This window comes from Acipenser ruthenus, chromosome 17 (assembly GCF_902713425.1).
Source record: "Acipenser ruthenus chromosome 17, fAciRut3.2 maternal haplotype, whole genome shotgun sequence".
Taxonomy (NCBI): domain Eukaryota; kingdom Metazoa; phylum Chordata; class Actinopteri; order Acipenseriformes; family Acipenseridae; genus Acipenser; species Acipenser ruthenus.
The window spans coordinates 22,259,539-22,285,617 of NC_081205.1; the positions used below are offsets into that span (position 1 = coordinate 22,259,539).

At 36.9% G+C, this 26,079-nt stretch overlaps 3 protein-coding genes and 1 long non-coding RNA gene across 4 annotated transcripts; 3 read left to right on the forward strand and 1 right to left on the reverse strand.

Moving 5' to 3' along the window:
- Positions 1-6,686: 6,686 nt before the first annotated feature.
- On the forward strand, positions 6,687-9,514 carry LOC131697964 (uncharacterized). The gene is made up of 2 exons (XR_009307580.1): positions 6,687-6,999; positions 7,638-9,514. It is a non-coding gene; the product is annotated as an uncharacterized LOC131697964 (long non-coding RNA).
- On the reverse strand, positions 7,538-10,295 carry LOC117423289 (C-C motif chemokine 20-like). The gene is made up of 4 exons (XM_034038822.3): positions 9,614-10,295; positions 8,597-8,711; positions 8,418-8,495; positions 7,538-7,674 (listed from the first exon to the last, which is right to left on the reverse strand). The coding sequence occupies exons 1-4, from the start codon at positions 9,684-9,686 to the stop codon at positions 7,644-7,646; spliced, it is 297 nt and encodes a 98-aa protein (XP_033894713.1). The 5' UTR covers positions 9,687-10,295; the 3' UTR covers positions 7,538-7,643.
- A 6,431-nt stretch (positions 10,296-16,726) lies between these two features.
- On the forward strand, positions 16,727-19,971 carry LOC117422969 (C-C motif chemokine 20-like). The gene is made up of 4 exons (XM_034038234.3): positions 16,727-17,540; positions 17,759-17,867; positions 18,228-18,305; positions 18,521-19,971. Exons 1-4 carry the CDS (start codon positions 17,462-17,464, stop codon positions 18,543-18,545), a joined length of 291 nt encoding a protein of 96 aa, XP_033894125.1. The 5' UTR covers positions 16,727-17,461; the 3' UTR covers positions 18,546-19,971.
- A 1,922-nt stretch (positions 19,972-21,893) lies between these two features.
- On the forward strand, positions 21,894-23,896 carry LOC117423000 (C-C motif chemokine 20-like). The gene is made up of 4 exons (XM_034038305.3): positions 21,894-22,206; positions 22,425-22,533; positions 22,893-22,970; positions 23,187-23,896. The coding sequence occupies exons 1-4, from the start codon at positions 22,128-22,130 to the stop codon at positions 23,209-23,211; spliced, it is 291 nt and encodes a 96-aa protein (XP_033894196.3). The 5' UTR covers positions 21,894-22,127; the 3' UTR covers positions 23,212-23,896.
- The last annotated feature ends 2,183 nt before the right edge of the window (positions 23,897-26,079 follow it).

The following is a 26,079-nucleotide window of genomic DNA, read 5'->3' on the forward strand; positions in this document are numbered from 1 at the left end:
TTATGCAGTAATTCGCCTTGCAGTAGAGTGTAGGAGTTCAATACAAGTTTAGAGTGAATGTTTCCTAAAAAAAATGACTTGCAGTAAGAATATATGTCTTTATTTGCTTCTGTTAAAATAACTGAGTCCAAAGGTTTAAAAAAGAAAGAAAGGCAAATGCCTGTGACAAAGTCCAATTGTGCTGTGTAACGTCACGGCCCAAGATGTTACCGGGAGGAAAGAGACCCAGAGCCAGGCACAAAATAAACAGAACACAAGGTCCAAAATAAAAGGTTCACACAAAAACAAAACAATATAGACTGGGCATCTATCTTTACAAATGAAGTGCTTATTAGAAGCTTAATTTGTCCAATTATTTAATTTAGGGTACAACTGGAACAAAAAACCAGGAGGGACACCAGCCCTCCTGGACCAGAATTGCCCACCCCTGCTTTAAACCAACAAGGGATAGCCTGATGGCTTTTCACAGCAAAGATCTGTAATGAAACAAGCCTACTCCCATACAAAGTGATCGAACTGATCAGGAACCTCATTTGCATTTTGAAATCAGTAAGTGATAGTAAAACAGCATGCATTCTTTATTACAAGTAGAGCTTTTCTGACATTCACTTTCATTGGGATTACAAATCCTGTTATGCAGAGATAAAATGTTACATGAAAATTAGATAAACACAAAAGTCATAAAGGAATTGATCTGGTTGAATTTTAACTCATAGTGAAAGAGGCAGTTTGATAACCTTGGAATTGTACAGGGTGAGTGATATGATCAGGAGATTGCTACTTTGAATCCTGGTTGTGCTGAGTTGTTGACCTTGGTTCGGGGCCCACTGGGAATGTTTCACTGGCCTTTGTGCTCCTGTGAGTTATGGAGGAAAATCTGCCAGGCATGCTTCAGTGACTGCTACTGGTCAAGCACCCCAAAAATCCATTTCTATGAAATGCCTGCTATACCCTTAAGAACTTAAGTGCCAATTGAGAACACCGGCTGTTTTGTTAAGTGTTCTAATTATTTTCTCTTTGTAGGCAAAAAGTATTTAAACTGAGTCAACCCCCATCCCAAGATGAGGGAGAATTTTTTTTTTTTTAATGAGCAGAGTGTGGAGGTATTGGGAGACGCGAGGACTATTGGTTTGTTTTAGCTAGGGTTACCATGTGGCTCCAGATTAACCGGACGTTGTGAGACAGAACGGGATTTCAAACTTGCCCCTAAATTGAAATAAATGAAGGTGCAAATGAACCATCCTTAGCTACAATTAATAATGGTGCTTAAATACCCGCATGCGCGTCAAATAATTGTATTATACTAAGAATGAATTGCAGCCAGACGCTATTTTTTTCTGTTTGTTAAAATTCAATCGCCCAGATTATTCTGCAAATACAATCGCATCATCATCTCGTTGCTCTATCGATAGATTAGCTGTTCGTTCATTAAGATCTGATCGGAAGCAGCTGATCAGTGTGAATTGTTTGCTGCGCCCAAGCAATTCCACCACAGCAGGATTAATCTCAGCAAAGGTGGAGCTCATTTATACGTGAATTACTTTCAATTTAGGGGGAATTTTGAAATCCCGGTCTGTCTCAAAGCGTCCGGTTAATCTGGAGCCATATGGTAACCCTATTTTAGCGAGTGCTTGAAGACCAGCTTATTTTTAATTGCATTGAGACGTTCTCTCTGCTTGTGCCAGTTGCGCTACTTTGAACCTCGGAGATCCACAGCTGAAGTATTCTGTATAGATAAGTACTAAATTCAAATTATTACTAAACAGCCTTACCCTCTACGCTCCGTGTTAGGCCAATATGTATCGTGTATGTGTTTTTACTTATTGTGTGTAACTATTTGAAGGTTGCAACAACAAGGAATTGCTTATTTTAAACTTGTAACTTTACCGCAATTGTATTGCTACTGTGCATTGATTCTGATAGACATTTTGTTAATGTGATGGCCTGATCAGTCTAAAGTATCAGTTGCTTGGTGGTAGTTAATTATTTTTAGTATAGTGCACTTAAAAATGTTGGATTGTGGGATTCTTTTTTCTGTGTGTGAATACATATTTGAGATTTGGTTGCTGTTTTATTTATTTCTTTATTTTCACTGATATTTGTGTTTGTTTCACATTTGATATTTATTTTAATTGTTCTGTAGTACGCACTGCTGCTAAGGGCTGAGCCTTTTTACTTGTCACCTGATTGTTGCTGAATTGAAACAATTGCTGCTACACTGAAACAATTGCTGCTGCATTTAAACCATTGCTGCTACACTGAAACGGCTACAACTAAGTACATTTTCTAAAGAATTACCTGGTGTTAAAACCTGTTACACAGGGCCATTGCATCCAGGGTACAGGAGCTCAGTAGCAGTCCTCGTGTGTTGAAAACTGGTACTTTTTTATGGCATAAACAGAGGATTGATAATATGAAATGCTCTATGTATCCTTACTTGATATTTTCTTTATATAAATCCAATATTCAGTATAAAAGGAAGTTATTTAGTCATAGTTTATGGACAAATGTTAGTTATGCTGTTAATCCAGCATTATAAAGTAGCATGGCTGTATAAGTTTGAAAGTAAACTGTTGAAGCTAACATTGTTAGAAAAATAAGGGTTTTTTTTACTAGGAAAAAATGTATAGTTTTCTTTTACCTCCAGTAGCTAACATTACCAAAGTTGTCAGGATCAAATGTATGCTTTTTAACTAATAGTGTCATTGTAACTATTTTTTAAAAGCAATTTCCTTATGAAGTCATCTAGTTAGTACAACAGCAAAGGTTTCCAGGAACAAAAAAGGTATTTTGCTTTTGGGCTACATCAGAAAATCTGTCTGGTACAAAATCTGGTATTGGCAAGTGTTCAAAGCACCTGCTCTTTTGACCTTGTGAATTTCCCAGAGCAGAAATTAAGTTACACAACAGTGACAGCAAAGTGGTGTGAGATTTTGGGCTCATTATCAACAAGGGCAAAGTTCTCTCACTTTTCTTAAGAGAATGTAACCATTTTAATATAAATATAACTAGCAATAGTCGTAGTTACAGGCAGAAGCAATTAAACTATTATGAGTTTCTGCTTGATCTTTTTTTATATATTGTTTATTCATTTAAAAAACTATTGGAGCAAACATGTCTGTTCTTTGAATGAAAGTAAAAATACTATAATATGTGTTTTTGGTTAATATTTTTTGCATAAGATTGTTTTCCTAACGTATAAAAAAAAGATTATTCTGGGATACGGTAGGGCTTGTATTTATTACTTAATCTGTCATAACAAACTTAATACTTTCTCTTGAAAGGTGAGAGGTTCTGTATACAATCAAGCACAGTGCTGGAAGGCACTATAAGGGCAAAACCTCAAAGCTTTGCAGAAACACTCCTATCTATTGTGTTGTGCTTTTGTGTTTGACTATTTTCCACTGGGTGCTTTCCCATGTCCTGGATCGCTTGGGCTTAGTGCTTGTAATAATGAGTACATGACATTATTTGATACGGGGAGGCTGGCTTTGAACTATTCACTGCAGTGATCTCACGCTCCTCTTAGATTCCCACTTTATTCTCTTCCAGTGCATTTCCAAAACAGATCAGCCTTGGCAAGGTCAATTTATTCAGCTATGAAAAATGGACTCTCCTCTATGCCCGTATGCTTCCATGTAGAAATATATCACAGAACGCAATCCTATTTCAAATTCTGACCCCCTGTTCATTGATTCAAGCCGGACAGTTATATCCAGACATTGGTTCATATCTCATCTGTCTACGTTGGTTTCCAGAGCAGGACTACCCCCTCAATTCTATACTCCTCATTTATTCAGAATCAGGGCAGCCACATCAGCAGCAAGAGCAAAGATTAATCAGCAACGATTACGTTCTTCCCCATCTGCGATATCTTCTGCATATCAGTCTACTGCTAGCATATCCGGAGTGTGGACGACCCTTCCGCTGGTGCCACCAAAGGTTTCCCCTTAAAGAAAAGGGTTCTTCACATAGTCAGTAAGGAGCCAGTTACTAACCTCCTTTGTGTTAAATATTTTCTTGCTTTCTTTGTTTGTATATGCATTGGCAGTTCTCTTGTTTGTCTGCACATATAGGAGTCTTTAGTGAGGAGCCGGTGGTCCATTCTTTGGGGGGTTACTGATCTCACTTTCTCCAACCCTTGGTTAAGCTCAGCTTCCTTTACCTCCGCAGGAGGGTTCTCCACAAGTCAGAGGGGACCCACGTCCAAACCCAACCTTTTAGCATCTCATGATCTGTCACTACCCTCGCAATCTGTGGGGCTAAGTTTATTCTTGCTCTCCCTTCGTAATACGAGGCTCTCTCCTCGTTTCAGGTTCTCTGGGAGTGCGTCTCCGTCCCAGCTTTGGAAGTCTATAATTCACCTCATCGAGGGCAGCTCTCTTGAGTTCCCCTTTTCTTCCTTCCTTTCAGGTTCTCCAGCATCTATTTATGTACTGGGCCCCTCCAAGAGACAGGGACCCCTCTTTCATATGTCAGATCCCCCAAGAGAAGGGGGTCCCTTGAGTATGTATTCAGTCTTTACTAACTCTATGTCCCTGAGGTTACTGTGCGCCCAGCCTTGGCGGTTGCCCCCCCACGATGCGGTCTCACCTAACTGCGGCGGTGACTTCACCACGACACAGACCTCGTCCTGCCGAGGACTTGGTCCTAACTGTGGGCGGCTCTCTGGGAAGTCAGGCGACGTCACTACAGGTAGCCTGGCTCCCACCCCATGAATAAACAAGTGATGGGGATTTGTATAGTACATGCAGTGCCCTGGCAAAATGATTGGGACAGCAGCCCTGGGATGAAACAACTATGGTGGTAATTAGTATTTATTAAAGGCTGTAATACTGAATATGCAAGTGGCCAAGATAGAAAGGTTCATAATTCAGGGAGGTAGAATTTAGTGAAGATAAATGCAATTTGAATTTGACTTACTAATTTAATCAGTTTTACTTTTGTTCTCTTTTTTTTTTCTCAATGAGTTCAATCTTTGAAGCTTTTGTTCTGTACCAGTTATTCCTAGAGAATTAACAACCTGTGCAGCAACAACTAATGTGTTAGATTCCAACGTTCTGTCAGGCTTATCATTCTAAATAATAAAATGTTTTCTGTACTATATTGCTGTTCTATATTTCTGCATCTGTGCACATGAATGACCAGAAGTAGAATCACAAACTATCTTACTGCAGCTCATGGCAGTTTTAATACTTTCCCTCGAGCGGTCATGAGACACAGATTCATGGGGTGTTCATGAAACAGTGTGTGCGGTGTACTGAATTTCAATGAAGTTCATGCTATTTCATAAATATTCATGGGCTTCATGACACATTACGCATGAAATCCCTGAACTAGATTCATGAGTGCGCGGTGGCATAAATAATTCATGTATATGCATGGTTTATTCGTGCTCGTAAATGCATGCAGGCTTTGCTTTTAAGACAAAGCTGAGCCCTAGGTTCCAGTCTTGCATTACACAGCCTCAGTTTAGAACAGAAGTTCACCCTTGGTTTTACTGCAGAAACAATGTAATGTAAGAAAAAAAATCTTCAGCTGCTTATTCTGAATGCAAGAGGCCGTAACCTGAAAGGTCTTTTACTATTACAGGAAATGTATCTGCAGCTTCGATTGCTTTGTCCAGATCACCAGTCATCTCTATGAAAACACTCTACAATGGCTGCAGATTCACTATTTGTTTCAGATAGGAAACCAGCAAGGTTTGTTTAATGCTATCTATTTTCTTTTTGAAAGATACACTAGCTTAATGTTGTTTAGTAATTCAGATACAAGTATTAACACAGGCATTGTCTGTACTTAAAATGTACATATTTCTGTTAATTGTTAACAAATAGTAATTGCTGTACTGTGAGTAACAAATAGGTATTTTTTAAATAGGCAGCACATTTTATGCGTAGGTTTGTAGAGAGTATACAACAGTCTATAATGTTAACCTTCTAATTTTACAAAATGATAGCCAAATAACAGGAATATTTAATTAATCTTAAACACCAGCCAGGGAGAAGTATTTTTTTATTTTCTTTTACCTTTAGCCTTTTCACACTGTGTGAACCTTCATTTTCAGCATCTTGGAGAGGCTGGAGATAGTGGAGCAGAAGGTGGCTAGGATACCTAAACTGGAGATGGAAATCAAAGAGCTACAGGACCAAGTAAGAAGGCTTCAGAAGAAGATTCAGATCTTGGAAGGAGACTCAGGTGAAAGTGCAAAGGGAACCACAGAGGATTTATACAATGACCATACGAAAAAAAGTCTAGAATCTGTCCTTGGGCATGAAACATCCCTATCTGGGGCATGTAAAGCATTGCTTCTGAAGGTTTTCGATGAGAGCTACTTGATGTCCCACAGTATAACTGGTCACCGTGGGAACACGAAAAGGGAGGCTAAGCCAATGATGGACGAGAGAATTATTCAGCTCATTCGATATTTGCTCAAGCGGCAGTTTGGTCCACGCGTGACTGACAGGGTCATTACACAAAAAATTCAAAATGTGCAGAAGGTTCTGAGGCTAAAATATCGTAGCAGAGCTGCACACTCAGACTAAATGTCAACACTTTGTAAATATTTTGCATAAACCGCCATATATAGTGTACAATTCTTTTTTTGTATTGTTGCCAATGTTTGCCATTTTCTAAGGCCTACATTTAAACTGCAAACCAGTGGTGGGGGGGGGGGGGGGGGGGCTCCAACCTAATTCAAAATCGAAATCTTTTATTAAAGTTTTAGTTTCCTTCAGAAGCTCACTGGTCACAGGCTAGTGTATTTAAAGGAAAACATGGAATCCATGAACTCAGTTCCAAGATAACATCTGGATACCTGGTTTCCTAGGAGCTAGTCCAGCAGGACAGCTATACGCTAGAATCCGGTGTAGTATTGTGTACATGCAAAAACCAATGTATAACGCTTTGTTACAGGTGAGACAGAAGTATTCTGGTTTGGAGGAATGCTATGGGCTGGTTTACTAAAATCGGTAACTTCCCTCAGATATGTCAACAGAAGTAAGAGAAGTGATATATATATTTTTGAATCTTTAGTTAGTTATCATGGCACCTCAGAATAGGCCAGTTATAAACATTGTAGAGTAATTATAGTGTTGTGCATCAAAAGTACAAAGTATCATCACAGTGGTCAAACCTGTTACAGCATTTGTTTACGATTAGATTAGAACACAACAGCAAGTTTAGACAGAACTCTGCCCCACCCAAAAATAATTGACTAACTAAGAGTCAATTGTATCAGTGAAATTGGAAAATCTTAGTGAACCTGAAATCCACTATCTTCATATTGTTTAAGCAACACAACAATAGTTAATTCATTATCAGTATTTATTTTTATATGTCAGTACAAAATATATAGCCATCTCTTTAGTTTTTTTTTTATATATTACATTTTAAATCTCAATATGTGAACATTTTAAATCATAAAATAACATGTGTTATTAACTTAGTACATTTTACAAAATACAACACCTGCCTAAAAACAAGACCAAATTATAACTGCAGTACGTGAAACAGTACATGGTTCCATTGCACAGTTAATGTTAACAGTTAATCCATTTAAGATTTGTACATTTTAATCAAACACTTTTTGCACGCTTTTATTTTTCACAAGTTCATTCTTCTGTATTTTCTTGCAGCCCAGATCAATGCTTTGCAGCCCAGATCTTTCTGTTACTAGAAAAAAAAAGAAAACTGGGGTGAGCTGTTTGTGTTATCAAGAAATATAATTGCATGAATGGATTACACAGAAATGCTGATTCCAGAGATAATTATGATGGTCCAATTTTATACAGCTTGGTAACAAGCAAAAATCAATAAATGTGTGTTCTGGTTTCCAACTGAAATTCCCAACATATTGATGTTACTTTTTAATATTGCACATTGCAGTGCTCAATTAGTATAAATGTGAACTAATAGAAAAAACATAATAACAAACACATTTGTTAATCAGAGTCTACTCCTATGCAATTCCATGCAACTCCTATTGAAATTCATATGAATTTGTGGCCATTATGGTTCACAGTTTTGTTGGTTTCATGTCTGCTGTAGAAATGTTTTTCTTTTTGCAGTCGATCGATTTGTAAAGCAGTATTAGAAAGCAAAAATCGGTAACAAATCTGGATCAAAAATACACATAGGAGGCTGTGTGGTCCAGTGGTTAAAGAAAATGGCTTGTAACCAGGAAGTCCCTGGTTCAAATCCCCCCTCAGCCACTGACTCATTGTGTGACCCTGAGCAAGTCACTTAACCTCCTTGTGCTCCGTCTTTCGGGTGAGACGTAATTGTAAGTGACTCTGCAGCTGATGCATAGTTCACACACCTTAGTCTCTGTAAGTCGCCTTGGATAAAGGCGTCTGCTAAATAAACTAATAATAATATTCTACTGTATATCCTGTAAAGAAAATGTATGATCTTACTTTACACACTGGATTGCTTCGACAACCCACTCCGCCTTTGGATTCGCACACACTTTCTTTCCTCTCGCTGTTAGGAGACTGAGGAGAGAAGGGAATATATTTGAATAAAACAACCTTTTTCTTGTAAATTAGGAAGTTCAAAATTCCTTGGAATACAGTTTAATATACGTTTCACTTACACTGTTGCTTCAATATTGCAGACACCATTGGCATGCTGGTGTGTGTAGTCTTTAATGAACCTGCATGGCAGTGGCTTTGGGGAATAAGAAAGGCAGCATGGTCCAGTAGCTAAAACTAAAAGAACAAGTTACAATGTTAGTATTGGCGAATATGAATGTACTGCTGAATGTAGTCTTCTGCCATCCCAGGCTGGTATAGTTTTACACTGCATCCACTAAAAAGTAATATTGGGCAGATGTGAACAGTCCCTCTTTAGCCTATGTATTGGCTGCGTCTCCACTTTACCTTCTTTTTGTCATACATTTTGCAGCTCCTAGGGATCCCACACTAAGAGTTACACTTTTTAGTGAGGTATTTGATGATATCCCTGCATCCGGGCTGGAGTTGCCCTGGTCTTTAGAACTCTGTTGGCTAGTTAGATGTCTGATTCTTTTTGCTGGAATGGTGACTGCTCCACCATCATTGGGTGAATCAGGGGAAAAGATGCACACTCTGTATACATGTAGCCTGGAAAAATCCATATAGCTACTATTTCTGACCTACAAATTCCTATCCTCTTGTCTCTACTTCCTTCACTATTTTGTTGGGCTCCCTGTGTTCTCTTTCTTCCTTTCTTCTTTTATCTTCCTGGTCTCTGTTGTTAGGTTAATGTTGGTTCAATAAATAATTTACTGCTACATTTATTTTTCCTCCTCTATTTGAAGCCATGAACTAAGTCCTACTTTTTGAAAATAACAGTTATAATGACACATACTATACAAATTCTCTGTACAATTGGTGATTCTAGTTCTAGATTTTTAAATTGAACAGTTTTTAGTAAATTTTCCATATGCTCTTTTTTTTTATTACCAGACTTTCTCGGTTTGTTTTCACTTAGACAACTATAAAACCTTTAATAAACACTGTTCTAAACTCTTCTGGCTTGTTACATTGATTTACACGTTGGTAAAAAGATTAAACTACCCATTGACTATACCGATCAGCCAATATTAAAAATGAAAGTTGATAATACTTACATTGTGATTCACTGAAGGAACTCAGCGCCAGCACTAACAGGACAGCTGTGACGGTTAAGCTGATGTGTGCCATTGCCTTTTCAATGATTTGCCTTTGCAGTAGAGAAGTAGTGCAACTCTTCAGTTTGTCTTTGATTAACAGATACCAGGGTGTCCATTTTATATAGTTTTGGCATGGGGGAAAAATTTAACATTAAAACCCATAGAAAAAAATCCCATAGGGCAAAGAACTCAGTAACCCGAAGGGAAATAGATACGTAGGACTGTTTCTTAAAGGTAAGTAGGTCACCTGAGAACTGCTAATGGGAAATCATATTTCCTTTTAACAAGAGATGCATTACGATTAATTCCCCATGTATGTAATTAAACCCCCAAAAAAATCCACATTCTTATTTTTAGCTTGAACTTTTAAAATGTAACAATATAAAATAAGTCACAAATTACATTTTCTACAGGTAAGACACAGTTTTGCATACTTGTTGTACATACATCCTCAGATAGCCTTTTTATATTAGAAACTAGGTCCATACACATGAAATGTTCATTTTTTTTTGTTTTATGGGAAAAAATGAACATAACATTCAAATAAACAGAACATTTAGAAAATGCTTCATTTATCCATTATTACTTTGTTGACTAAACCTGTTTGTCTTCACAGTGAGCTGGGTGTAGAATAGGTGCCCCCTCCTCCCAGTTTCTAGTTTAAAAAAAAAAAAAATTAAGCATAACGGACTCCAGTCCTGCGATAACATTTAAAAACAGGTTTAGCAGATTAACGATGACAGAGAAAAACCTACTCACAGTCATTTCTATTATAAAACTTGTGAGAAACATTGGGGCTTGCTGTAAGAAGAACTGTAAAAGCTGTAGTCACAAACGTTTTGAAGTCTGTTTTAGGTCAGGTTTACAAATTGTGAACTGTCTTCAAGAACATTTGATAATGCTATTAGATGTATAATGGAAAACCAAATTATCACATTGGATAATGTGCATTATAAGTCATCTCACCATCAGTAGGAACTACATTTAGAAATCTTAGTGTAAATGAAATTCTAACTATATCATTATTTACTGAACTGGTAATATAATGCCAGTGAGTAAATGAAAATACCTAACTTTGTGCCAAAAAAAAAGTAGTTTATCTTTGTTCTTTTAACAGCAACTCAAGAACAGCTAGGGTAGCCTGTCTCTGGAAAAGTCAAGCCATAGGTATTTTACATATTGCCTTTTTTTTTTGTTTGTAGCAACATGACTTATACTATCTGTAATGTACTTTTTGACCAGGACTTTTTAGAAATCATCTATAATTTAGAGTGCAAATGATATGAGACGTGCTTTACATTGCTTAATTGGTTACATACGGAATGTTTGTAAGGGAAGTGCTCACAGCCAACATGTTATAAATATGGCAAGAATAGAATTGTTCAGCTACGTGGGTATGATTCCTGAAGCATACTGTGAAGATACCACTAAAATTGGTGGGAATCCAAGATGGTTAGACTGTGCAGTTAAAGTTGTTCTGCTTGGTAGCACTCCTAGCTTGAATAGCTACAGTCTACCACTTTGAATGAGTCCCAGTCCTGCTGTCGAAGGAGTCCTTGATTTGTCGTTTGGGGGTCAATATACTGATCACATAGAACTGACATGTGCTTGTGGATTTTTTTCAAATATCTATATAGGCTACTCCCAAAATAAGCACAAGAATGACCCATTTTAATAAACTATTCCAGTGAAAAAACAACCTTAAAACAGGAAGGAGGATATATTTGCATCCATTTATATGAATAAAGGTCTTCATTAAAAAACAAAAAAGCTTTTATATATAATGTAAAATATCAAAATTGGGTGAGGTCGGGGGTGGGGGGTGTATAACTATATTTACCACACAATCAGAAACCTACGCTTACCAAGAAAGTAAATTCTGACCTACTTACTGTACTGAAGTGCATAGGAAATCGCATATAACTGGGCTTTTGTATGGTTCCATATATCTTCCTCTGGTAATTCCCTATCCTTTTTGTCTGGTTTCATTTGAATAGCAACATATCACTCAGTAATTCATTTCAGTATTACATTTCACATTCAAATGTATATGTTATAATCAGCTGATGATTTTGAGTAAATAGGCTGATTTATTCTGTTATTCTGTACAAATGGCATCCCTGGCATACTGTATACTCTGTATTACACAGTGGAATTTGATATTTCTCAATTTGATATCTCTTACAATATACCGATTCATTAGAGAATCTGTATATACTGTGATAAACCACCATCATAAAGGCTGTCCTTTTAAACCTCTTTAGTCATTTATCCACTCAGTTGAGGCCTCTTAAATGTAACTATTATTATTATTATTATTTATTTCTTAGCAGACACCCTTATCCAGGGCGACTTACAATCGTAAGCAACTACATTTCAAGTGTTACAATACAAGTAATACAATAAGAGCAAGAAATACAATAACTTTTGTTCAAGTGTGACAAACCACAATTCAATAATACAGCAGATAATAGTGATAGTTACATCAGGATATGATTAAATAGTGATAGTTACATCAGGATATGATTAAATACAAAATACTACAGTTTAAACACTTGGCAGATTACAGTATTCTGAAGTACAGGATTAAATGCAGTAAAATAGGGGGCAGATAAGAGCAAAATAAAGCACATTTAAAGGAAGGGTGATAGTGTCCCAGGATACAAACAGAGGAGCTCTACAGGTGCTGTTTGAAGAGGTGAGTCTTAAGGAGGCGCCGGAATGTGGTCAGGGACTGGGCAGTCCTGACATCTGTAGGAAGGTCATTCCACCACTGCGGAGCAAGGGTGGAGAAGGAGCGGGCTCTGGAGGCAGGGGAGCGTAGCGGAGGTAGAGCCAGTCTTCTAGTGCAGGCGGAGCGGAGAGGTCGAGTGGGGCTGTAGGGAGAGATGAGGGTCTGGAGGTAGCTGGGTGCAGTCTGGTCAAGGCATCTGTAGGCTAATACAAGAGTCTTGAACTGGATGCGAGTGGTGATCGGGAGCCAGTGGAGCGAGCGGAGTAGTGGAGTAGCGTGGGCGAAGCGAGGCAGAGAGAACTAGCCACAAATGATCTCCTAAATATATAAAGCTGCATCTCCCTGAAGTTATAAGAGGTAGGACACTGATTTGAGGTGTATAGTAGTCACTTGGTTGGCGATGCTTCTCTAAGACTGAATAAATGACTCGCAAGATTACAAAAAAGCTGATTCTGTCAGCCATCATGGAAGACAGCCTTTTCTGCAGATTTCTAACCTTGACTTCTTGGGAAAACTAGGGTTAGTAATTGTTGATCTTAACCTACTTAAACAGCTTGAAGACTTGAAATCAGTACTGACTTGGCTGCTTAGGGTTATGACAGGTTAGTTAGTATATGATTCTAAGTCATTAAAAGTTGATGACACAGCTAGATTGACAGGCAGGCAGGAAACACACAACATTTATTTATAATAATTACATAATGTTTTTTTAAAGGGGAGACGTTTCCCCTGACAGACACATATACAGACACACAAGCACTTATCTTTTACTTTGACTTAAACACCTTCAGTGGGACATCTTTCAACACTTGAACAGTACCGCCTTAAATGAATGTCCCATTCCCGCTTAGAAGTCGGAGCAGTCCTTTGTTTATTTGACAATTGACAAATTTGCACTATTTTTTTATTTTTTTATTTGAATGAAACTTTGATTTCTTGAACCTGTGATTACACTAATAATATTGCAGTTTGAAACCAAAGTAGTGACCTAATAGGGAAATGTCTGTAAATGCTATAATTAAAAAATTAATTCTTCAGATTTGAAAAATAATCCATGCTTTAAGTGTTGGGTGCTGTACTTTAGTCCTTTAGTTGTACATTTAAAGTCAGTAAGCCAATTAGTCAAACACTACTCAGCATTTTTCCATGATTGTATAACCTTTAAATACCTATTGCATTTGCAGTGAGACAAAAATGTTGGCAATATTCTTGCAGTGAAATATTCAAGTCTACCAGCCCCTGGAGGACAAAGGCTAACCCTATAGGTGTCCGCTTGATTTCCCCTGTCGTCTGGCCAGTAGGGGCAGCTGTAGTGTAGTGAGGTGACGGTCCATGACAGTTTTGTCTCCCTAACCTGGGGGAGTACCAGGACTAAAGCAACATTCAATGTGAAATTCCCATGGAAAATTGCCAACTTCGCACAGTGGAGAAGCAAACCTGTGCTCCCCTGTTCATATAACACACCCTGTACAACATGCAGTCAAACCTTTACCAGGTGAGCCAAATATTTAGCATCTGTTGCTAACGAGTTTTGCAATTCTTGTCACAAATGTATGGATTTATTGGGTGAGGGTAATCTGTCAGGACATCCAATGCAGTTGAGTTAAGAACCATTGGTCTAGGAAAAAAAGAACAACTTTCAGGCAAATGACTCCATCATGGTATTATTATTAATTAGTCATTTAGCAGACACTTTTATCCAATGCAACTTCCAGAGACTAGGGGGTGAACTATGTATCACAACTGCTGCTGCAGAGTCACTTAAGACCTTGGTTTTACACCTCATCCGAAGGATGGAGGTTAAGTGACTTGCTCAGCATCACACACAGTGAGTCAGTGGACCACCAAGCCTCCTTAACCCAAACCCAAACAGCTTTCAACACCTTACAATACTGTGCTTGATAAACATGGCTTCTTTGTTTAATCATGACATTAAAGCATAGATTTCCCATTGTCACTAAATAGGCCAACCTGTGTTAGTTCAAACACATAGTCTGTGACTTACAAACTGCAGGGGAAGCCCCATACTAATGGCACTCACAGTTTCAAGGGACTTACCCACTCGTGTCCCCATTTCAATGTTTATATACTAATTGAATTACCAACTAACCTTCTACAAAGAATTGCTCATCTAACCCCATCCGCTGCTGGCTTACAATAGCATTTTTCACCAGCAGTTGTCTCCCTTGGCATTACAATTCTATACATGTTTCCACCTGAAGGCTGTTTCAAAGTGGGTCACACACCATATGGCAAAGGCATTGCTAACTTCTTAGCATCACCATGTTAATACAGGATTAAAACAGACCAGCCAGGTACTGTCTGCTAGATGTTCAAGTTGCTGTGGAGGTCCTGTGTGTCACACTCCTCATTGATAACTACACTTGGGAGGTGGAATGTCAGCAGCCAATTATATTCTTCAGATTGGTCCCCTTTGAAACACTTTCCCATGATTCATGACCCTTCAGTGATTTGTGCCGTCTTGGCAAGAGCAACTTGCTATGGGTATGATATAGCAGTGATATTAACTTATGTATTGTTCTGGGTCTTTAGATTCACTTTGTTGAATAATTTTCTGTTTCAGTCATTACATCTTGGTGAGTTTTTAAAACTCAGAAGTCTTAAGCTTACAACTCATGCACCAGAGTGTAACCTTAACCTGCCCTGCTGGAACACTGCTCCTAGTGGATGTAAAAAATATATCACAGGACAAACCACAAAGAACAAATTAGATATTTCTTACATCTAAGGGCAGAGTTCCAGCAGGGCAGGTTAATGGTTACACTGGTCTACCAGAAGACATGAAGTCACGGGAATTCTAAAAAGTCACCAGAAGGTGTTGACTGAAACGGAAAACTGCACAAAGATATTCTAAACAAAATTACATTAGTTAAGATAACAATTAACATTTTAGAGTAAAGAACTTTGAGATTTTAGCCTACAGATTTGAAAAATAAATTAATTGCATAAAAATAAATAAAATGAATAAACAACTGTTAAAGTGGTATACAACAAGAAACAGCTTAGAAAGAGTAGTTATTATAAGCATAACAAATGCTGAAAAAAACTTTATCTCAATGACAAACGTTTCAACTAGAAGTCTTTTTCAATGTCTCCAACACCATCTGGTCAGAGCGCAACTCAATCCAGGACAATCAACTGAAAAATCAACAGAACGGTACAAAAAAGGAGAAACAAGCAACAGTTTGATCTGGCCTCAAACCTGAAGCACACAATGTACGTGTTTCCATTAAAAACAGAAAAGAAAAGGACCCACCAAAGAACAATAAAATAAACCACTATCAGAAAATGCTAGACAACAGGAAACAAATATTACCACACAACCGCTGGTCAATAGACCAAAACCAAGTGAGAAACCTGGATTGTGCCCACATACTACACTGCGCGGCCTGCCTACAGGTCAGTATACCACAGACATCAAAAGCACAACCACATAATTGGTTAAGTTTGACTGCCAAACCACCAACAGTGTTTACTTTCTTTATTTCAAACGGCACGCATGCATATAAGTTTTATATGCCACCAAAACGCTCAAATTAAAGAATAAAGAGCAACAAGCAACAGCACAATTAATAACTGATAGCCAATTTTGAATGAACAAAACAACACCACTCTTCCAGGAATATCTGACACTGTCTATGATACCCTCCACTACCTCTTATCTCACTTAGAGCTCACACTGTCTACGATCCCCTCCTCTACCTCTTTCTCACTTAGAGCTCACACTGTTTATGATCCCCTCCCTACCACTTATCTCACTTAGAGCTCACACTGTCTATGATCCCCTCCCCTACCTCTTATCTCACTTAGAGCTCACACTGTCTACGATCCCCTCCTCTACCTCTTTCTCACTTAGAGCTCACACTGTTTATGATCCCCTCCCTACCTCTTATCTCACTTAGAGCTCACACTGTCTACGATCCCCTCCCCTACCTCTTATCTCACTTAGAGCTCACACTGTCTACGATCCCCTCCCCTACCTCTTATCTCACTTATAGCTCACACTGTCTATGATCCCCTCCCCTACCTCTTATCTCACTTAGAGCTCACACTGTCTACGATCCCCTCCTCTACCTCTTTCTCACTTAGAGCTCACACTGTCTATGATCCCCTCCCCTACCTCTTATCTCACTTAGAGCTCACACTGTCTACGATCCCCTCCCCTACCTCTTATCTCACTTAGAGCTCACACTGTCTATGATCCCCTCCTCTACCTCTTATCTCACTTAGAGCTCACACTGTCTATGATCCCCTCCCCTACCTCTTATCTCACTTAGAGCTCACACTGTCTACGATCCCCTCCCCTACCTCTTATCTCACTTAGAGCTCACACTGTCTATGATCCCCTCCACTATCTTGCCTTTTATCACTCTTACCAACGACCATCAAGAAACCATTCAAAGAAGACACTGAAAAATCACTGTATGTGCTTCAAAATAAAACTTGTGATCTCTGCACTGTTCTGGGAGATGGTTTGACAGTGTTATTTATTTATTTATTTATTTATTTATTTATTTACAGTAACATTCAAATTGTGTGAATTCAGTGTGGAAACTGGTGTACATTTGTACCTCACATATGATAATGTATACTGCTGTTGAATGAAACACAAAAAGATGTACTGCATAAATCACCAAACAGTTATTTTTTCCCACATTTATTCATGCGTTTTTTTTTCTTTGTTAGTAGCATGGTTTGTGATTTCAGCGTAGCATAGAATTACACCTGTTTAGTTTGTTTTTTTTGTTTTTGTTTTTTTTTATTGTCCCATAATAGTATAGTTATCTTTGAAAATAGTCCCACGCAATGTTTATGACAAGTATTGGAAGGGAAAAACATGCAGGAAGTAATTCATGTTTAACCTGTTGTCTGAGTTGACGGAGTATAGAAAAAACCATTACAAATCTGGCAGCAACTATTTATAGGAACTAGGGAAAGTCCTTCCAACTTGTATAAAAAAGAATGATTCTCAGGCAAGGGAATTCAGAAACAGACTTCAGACAAACAGAGTAACTTCTTGGTTGAGTTTAACGGAATCATTTATTTCAAAGATGGCTCATTGTAAACTGTTTGTTGTTGCTGTGGCATTGCTTCTAACTTTGAACATGTTCAGTGAACAAGTATCAGCACGTAAGTACAAGCAACTTCCATTTGTATTTGTTTAATGTACAAACCTGAGTGATTGATTGTTAAGCTTTAATTTAAACTTCAGGACTTTGCCTTTGGTAGCTAAACAGTAAGCAAATAGGAATCACACTGACATTGTATTGTATGGTGTTTAAGTTTTCTGTATGCAAGTGGTTGAAATATGAACCTGTTAATAAATATGTATTTTGTCCCTTTTTTAGAATATCAAGACTGCTGCATGTCCTATTCCAAAAAGCCGTTGCCATGCCGAGGGATTCGGGGTTACTCAATACAGTCTGTCAAGGATCTGTGTAATATTGAAGCAGTAATGTAAGTCTTTCAAAGGTTTTTTTTTTTTTTTTTTGCACTCTTAAAAAAGTTCATGTCTTAGTTAAGTTTTGCTTTCTATAAATAACTGTTGGCTGTCAGATTCTATTGTAAAGGGATTGTTATATGTTAAATGAATTTCTATGATCTAGTTTGTGTGCATGTCTTTGAATGCCATTGTATAACAACTTCACCTTGGCTCTAGGAAAGGTGAGCCAACAAATACATATTGAGTAAAATACAAATAAAGTGGAAAGGTAATATTGATTTATCACTCAAGATATGTATAGAAATACATTGCAGGATCTCATTAGTCTGAAGAACATATTCACTAATTACATCTCCACTTCTGTCCTTAAACAGTTTTCACACCATTAGAGGCAAGAATATATGTGCAGACCCTGCTCAGGAATGGGTGATGAACCGAATCTCATGCCTTAAGTAAGTACATCTTTCATGTATTGATATACACAGTGCATTATGTTCTACAATCTTGAGGTGTGTCTCACCCACATTGAGTATTTGTTAAAATGTGTGAATTAAGAAAGTCTGTATTATTTTGTTGACCTAAATAGAAAATGATCATACATCAAATCCACTTGGGAAATGCAAATAGCAGTGTTTAATAGCCTATGCTTTTTTTTTTCTTTTTGTAGGAACAGGGTAAAGAAAATGGCTTAAACGGAAGTCCAAGATGCCAAGTAAAAACAAGAAAAGTTATTTAAATTAAGATATAACTGTATTTTATGTTTATTAGTTTAATATAAATGATTTACAATGTTTTTTAAAAAAACATTTTATAAAAAAAAAATGTGAAAAGGGAACTTCGTGTTAAAACTCTGAATTATTTATATTATTATTTATATTACTAAATGATATGTTTTTTTCAGTGTGTGTGGTGGAAGAAATATGTATCTATTATTGTCTTGTAAAGCATATTGCTTTGTTTAACAAAAAACGTGAAGTTTTGAAAACTTAAAGTATGTATTCAGTGGTTTGTATCCACTATTGTGGAATGGATATCTGCCGGACAGTACTGAATTCCTGTAGAATTCATTGTCATCCTACATTTTCTGCTAATAAATTCTAAAATATGTAAATACTGTGTTGCTGGGTATTTCTTTACTTTCCAAAACCAAAACCAAAATGATTCTTTCAAAAGCTTGGGAAAATCCAGAGTTCCATTTGTGTCTCTATTTCTGATCACTGTTATGATGTTGCGACTGGGTCGATGGTCCTTATCTTTACTTAGAAGCCAGTCCCCAAATGTAACTGTAAATATTGTGTTATACTGTAAATTGTGTAGATATTTCATCTTGGGATTGCTTGATCCCTAGTTTAATAAGCTTGAATGGATGGCCAATTGGCCAGTTAGCTAATTGAGGCAATCCATCTGGAAAGCAGGTGGATAAAGTTTGTAAACAGGCCTCCTCTGAGAGAGAGAGAGAGAGAGCTGCAGGCTGGAGCTTGGACAGGAGTGTCAGTTGGTTGGAGATTGAAAGTATTAGGAATCCTAGGTGTCCAATGATGTGAATACATTAACTTGTTGTGCGATATTATTGTAATTAAAGAATGGTTGTTTTTACATCTTTCTTTTGTTACGTTATACTGTAAGCCAGTGTAACGAAACTCCTGCATATGTATTTCCCTGACCTTGTAGCTCTGTAGCTTGGCACCAGCCCCGAAAGACACCCATGCCAGGGAGTGACGGGCTTTTCATAACTCAGACTGCAGCTGTGATGATAACACTTTTTTTGTTTTTGCATAAATTGTTTCTGCTTAATAAGCTGTTTTGAGCCTATGTACAAACCATAATTAAACCAATTAAATCTGTTTCTAAAACCACTTACTTTTGTTAAAAGTGACATGCTATAACGTTAGGTAAAGTGTCACAGAACACCTAATAACACTCTAACGTTTGCTATAAGTGGGGTGCCAGGTAGACAATTTTAGAACTAGCACAAAATGAAAAAATAAAATGTAGGTGCAACTCATTACTAGGCCAACAGACCAAACCCTACATAAGACAATTCCAAACCAGGGTAAATGGCGAAACAATTACAGAACTTCTGTGTTTTTATTATTTTACACAGACAGCAGCAAAGTTAAAGATAATCCTTATAATAGAAAGGATCAGAAACAGCAAAAAACAAACAAACGTATTTACTGTATTAAAAAAAAAAAAACTCAGTCACACATTTTAGATAGCAACATTCAACACCCACAGCCTGTCAGTTAATAACATTTAAGTTAAATTTAAAAAGCTGGTTTAAACAAGGGTGGTTTCAAGTCAAAAAAGAGAGAAAAAATTGACAGAGAAGCTTCTCACTATGCAAAAATTGTGACTTTCTGTTTACACAGAGCTACACAACAGTCAAGCAAGACAAATACTGGTATTTTCCTTAATCGGATTAAGCAAGCAGAACACTTAACCCTTTAAGGACCGGGATCGTGTAACCACACTAAAAAAAGCACTTAGTTTTGATGACATACAGGGCCATCATACTTTGCTGTACAGGCTTGAAACACATATCAATGGATAGGGGAGGGAGTGACGTTAACTTCCTGAATTGTTTTTTCCATGTGACGTCACTGAGAGGGGCATTTAGTGTCTAAAGGGCAGAGACAGTTTACTGCAGCCAGGCAGAGACAAAAGAAACAAAACATCACAGGAACTTGTTTAGAGCGAATAAAAAAGGGAAAACACTGTACATTTGATGTATCTGACTTTTATTCTGTCTCATGTGTTTTAATATATATGTTTTTACAACATTTATAAATATCAAAAACTGAGTGGACATAAGCATATACTATGTCATGAACTAAATGTATCATGTATGTTTTTTTTTTCATTATTACTGATAATAATGGAATAAATAACTATTATTTTATTTATAAATATTTATTTTGTGAAAATAAATCAAGAGTAGTGTCCATTATTGCTTATAAAGACCCTGAGAATAAACATGTATTATGTCATTGCAATCACAGGTGAAACAATGTCTGGTAATTTGCCCAAACATCAATATTTCTCAACAAAACTTTCAGGACGTATTGTAAGGTCTCTCGGGTTATAGAATAACATGTTTTGATACCCCCCCCTACCTCTTATCTCACTTAGAGCTCACACTGTCTACGATCCCCTCCCCTACCTCTTATCTCACTTAGAGCTCACACTGTCTACGATCCCCTCCTCTACCTCTTTCTCACTTAGAGCTCACACTGTTTATGATCCCCTCCCCTACCTCTTATCTCACTTAGAGCTCACACTGTCTACGATCCCCTCCTCTACCTCTTTCTCACTTAGAGCTCACACTGTTTATGATCCCCTCCCCTACCTCTTATCTCACTTAGAGCTCACACTGTCTATGATCCCCTCCCCTACCTCTTATCTCACTTACAGCTCACACTGTCTATGATCCCCTCCTCTACCTCTTTCTCACTTAGAGCTCACACTGTTTATGATCCACTCCCCTACCTCTTATCTCACTTAGAGCTCACACTGTCTATGATCCCCTCCCCTACCTCTTATCTCACTTAGAGCTCACACTGTCTATGATCCCCTCCTCTATCTTGCCTTTTATCACTCTTACCAACGACCATCAAGAAACCATTCAAAGAAGACACTGAAAAATCACTGTATGTGCTTCAAAATAAAACTTGTGATCTCTGCACTGTTCTGGGAGATGGTTTGACAGTGGTATTTATTTATTTAATTATTTATTTATTTACAGTAACATTCAAATTGTGTGAATTCAGTGTGGAAACTGGTCTACATTTGTACCTCACATATGATAATGTATACTGCTGTTGAATGAAACACAAAAAGATGCACTGCATAAATCACCAAACAGTTATTTTTTCCCACATTTATTCATGCGTTTTTTTTTTCTTTGTTAGTAGCATGGTTTGTGATTTGAGCGTAGCATAGAATTACACCTGTTTAGTTGTTTGTTTGTTTTTGTTTTTTTTTATTGTCCCATAATAGTATAGTTATCTTTGAAAATAGTCCCACGCAATGTTTATGACAAGTATTGGAAGGGAAAAACATGCAGGAAGTAATTCATGTTTAACCTGTTGTCTGAGTTGACGGAGTATAGAAAAAACCATTACAAATCTGGCAGCAACTATTTATAGGAACTAGGGAAAGTCCTTCCAACTTGTATAAAAAAGAATGATTCTCAGGCAAGGGAATTCAGAAACAGACTTCAGACAAACAGAGTAACTTCTTGGTTGAGTTTAACGGAATCATTTATTTCAAAGATGGCTCATTGTAAACTGTTTGTTGTTGCTGTGGCATTGCTTCTAACTTTGAACATGTTCAGTGAACAAGTATCAGCACGTAAGTACAAGCAACTGCCATTTGTATTTGTTTAATGTACAAACCTGAGTGATTGATTGTTAAGCTTTAATTTAAACTTCAGGACTTTGCCTTTGGTAGCTAAACAGTAAGCAAATAGGAATCACACTGACATTGTATTGTATGGTGTTTAAGTTTTCTGTATGCAAGTGGTTGAAATATGAACCTGATAATAAATATGTATTTTGTCCCTTTTTTAGAATATCAAGACTGCTGCATGTCCTATTCCAAAAAGCCATTGCCATGCCGAGGGATTCGGGGTTACTCAATACAGTCTGTCAAGGATCTGTGTAATATTGAAGCAGTAATGTAAGTCTTTCAAAGGTTTTTTTTTTTTTTTTTGCACTCTTAAAAAAGTTCATGTCTTAGTTAAGTTTTGCTTTCTATAAATAACTGTTGGCTGTCAGATTCTATTGTAAAGGGATTGTTATATGTTAAATGAATTTCTACGATCTAGTTTGTGTGCATGTCTTTGAATGCCATTGTATAACAACTTCACCTTGGCTCTAGGAAAGGTGAGCCAACAAATACATATTGAGTAAAATAAAAATAAAGTGGAAAGGTAATATTGATTTATCACTCAAGATATGTATAGAAATACATTGCAGGATCTCATTAGTCTGAAGAACATATTCACTAATTACATCTCCACTTCTGTCCTTAAACAGTTTTCACACCATTAGAGGCAAGAATATATGTGCAGACCCTGCTCAGGAATGGGTGATGAACCGAATCTCATGCCTTAAGTAAGTACATCTTTCATGTATTGATATACACAGTGCATTATGTTCTACAATCTTGAGGTGTGTCTCACCCACATTGAGTATTTATTAAAATGTGTGAATTAAGAAAGTCTGTATTATTTTGTTGACCTAAATAGAAAATGATCATACATCAAATCCACTTGGGAAATGCAAATAGCAGTGTTTAATAGCCTATGCTTTTTTTTTTTCTTTTTGTAGGAACAGGGTAAAGAATATGGCTTAAATGGAAGTCCAAGATGCCAAGTAAAAACAAGAAAAGTTATTTAAATTAAGATATAACTGTATTTTATGTTTATTAGTTTAATATAAATGATTTACAATGTTTTTTAAAAAAACATTTTATAAAAAAAAAATGTGAAAAGGGAACTTCGTGTTAAAACTCTGAATTATTTATATTATTATTTATATTACTAAATGATATGTTTTTTTCAGTGTGTGTGGTGGAAGAAATATGTATCTATTATTGTCTCGTAAAGCATATTGCTTTGTTTAACAAAAAACGTGAAGTTTTGAAAACTTAAAGTATGTATTCAGTGGTTTGTATCCACTATTGTGGAATGGATATCTGCCGGACAGTACCGAATTCCTGTAGAATTCATTGTCATCCTACATTTTCTGCTAATAAATTCTAAAATATGTAAATACTGTGTTGCTGGGTATTTCTTTACTTTCCAAAACCAAAACCAAAATGATTCTTTCAAAAGCTTGGGAAAATCCAGAGTTCCATTTGTGTCTCTATTTCTGATCACTGTTATGATGTTGCGACTGGGTCGATGGTCCTTATCTTTACTTAGAAGCCAGTCCCCAAATGTAACTGTAAATATTGTGTTATACTGTAAATTGTGTAGATATTTCATCTTGGGATTGCTTGATCCCTAGTTTAATAAGCTTGAATGGATGGCCAATTGGCCAGTTAGCTAATTGAGGCAATCCATCTGGAAAGCAGGTGGATAAAGTTTGTAAACAGGCCTCCTCTGAGAGAGAGAGAGAGCTGCAGGCTGGAGCTTGGACAGGAGTGTCAGTTGGTTGGAGATTGAAAGTATTAGGAATCCTAGGTGTCCAATGATGTGAATACATTAACTTGTTGTGCGATATTATTGTAATTAAAGAATGGTTGTTTTTACATCTTTCTTTTGTTACGTTATACTGTAAGCCAGTGTAACGAAACTCCTGCCTATGTATTTCCCTGGCTCTGTAGCTTGGCACCAGCCCCAAAAGACACCCATGCCAGGGAGTGACTGGCTTTTCATAACTCAGACTGCAGCTGTGATGATAACACTTTTTTTGTTTTTGCATAAATTGTTTCTGCTTAATAAGCTGTTTTGAGCCTATGTACAGACCATAATTAAACCAATTAAATCTGTTTCTAAAACCACTTACTTTTGTTAAAAGTGACATGCTATAACGTTAGGTAAAGTGTCACAGAACACCTAATAACACTCTAACATTTGCTATAAGTGGGGTGCCAGGTAGACAATTTTAGAACTAGCACAAAATGAAAAAATAAAATGTAGGTGCAACTCATTACTAGGCCAACAGACCAAACCCTACATAAGACAATTCCAAACCAGGGTAAATGGCGAAACAATTACAGAACTTCTGTGTTTTTATTATTTTACACAGACAGCAGCAAAGTTAAAGATAATCCTTATAATAGAAAGGATCAGAAACAGCAAAAAACAAACAAACGTATATACTGTATTAAAAAAAAAAAAACTCAGTCACACATTTTAGATAGCAACATTCAACACCCACAGCCTGTCAGTTAATAACATTTAAGTTAAATTTAAAAAGCTGGTTTAAACAAGGGTGGTTTCAAGTCAAAAAAGAGAGAAAAAATTGACAGAGAAGCTTCTCACTAAGCAAAAATTGTGACTTTCTGTTTACACAGAGCTACACAACAGTCAAGCAAGACAAATACTGGTATTTTCCTTAATCGGATTAAGCAAGCAGAACACTTAACCCTTTAAGGACCGGGATCGTGTAACCACACTAAAAAAAGCACTTAGTTTTGATGACATACAGGGCCATCATACTTTGCTGTACAGGCTTGAAACACATATCAATGGATAGGGGAGGGAGTGACGTTAACGTCCTGAATTTTTTTTTCCATGTGACGTCACTGAGAGGGGCATTTAGTGTCTAAAGGGCAGAGACAGTTTACTGCAGCCAGTCAGAGACAAAAGCAGAAACAAAACATCACAGGAACTTGTTTAGAGCGAATGAAAAAGGGAAAACACTGTACATTTGATGTATCTGACTTTTATCTGTCTCATGTGTTTTAATATATATGTTTTTACAACATTTATAAATATCAAAAACTGAGTGGACATAAGCATATACTATGTCATAAACTAAATGTATCATGTATGTTTTTTTTCATTATTACTGATAATAATGGAATAAATAACTATTATTTTATTTATAAATATTTATTTTGAGAAAATAAATCAAGAGTAGTGTCCATTATTGCTTATAAAGACCCTGAGAATAAACATGTATTATGTCATTGCAATCACAGGTGAAACAATGTCAGGTAATTTGCCCAAACATCAATATTTCTCAACAAAACTTTCAGGACGTATTGTAAGGTCTCTCGGGTTATAGAATAACATGTTTTATACATGTATCTCTGAACAGAATACTTAATAAAAAATACTTAACCCGATGAAAACAGAAAAACATACAACCTGCCAAAGCTTCTCCCAAATACCGACTATTTCATCTCCAAGTTATAGGCAGTTAGTCCATTTACCCAGCTTCAAAACCAGCCAGTCAAACTGCCAACCCTGTTTCGGTTCTTTCCGCACCAGCCAATCCACCTCCTGCCAACTTGAATGAAGCCCCGCCTCCAACAACAAGTTTCGACATGGACTGTTCAACAATTGTACAGTTAATTTATCTGGCAATGTCCAGATAAATTATAATAAGAAAGAGTAAGACCCCAATAAATAAATATGTTAGCCAAATAATAATAATAAAACTGTTTTCTCTACATGTATGTCGTCTTTCTATTCTGAGTATGTTAGGGACTATTTTCCTCAGTGGAAAGTTACCCGGCTAAATATCAAAATTTCAAGGTAAATATAGG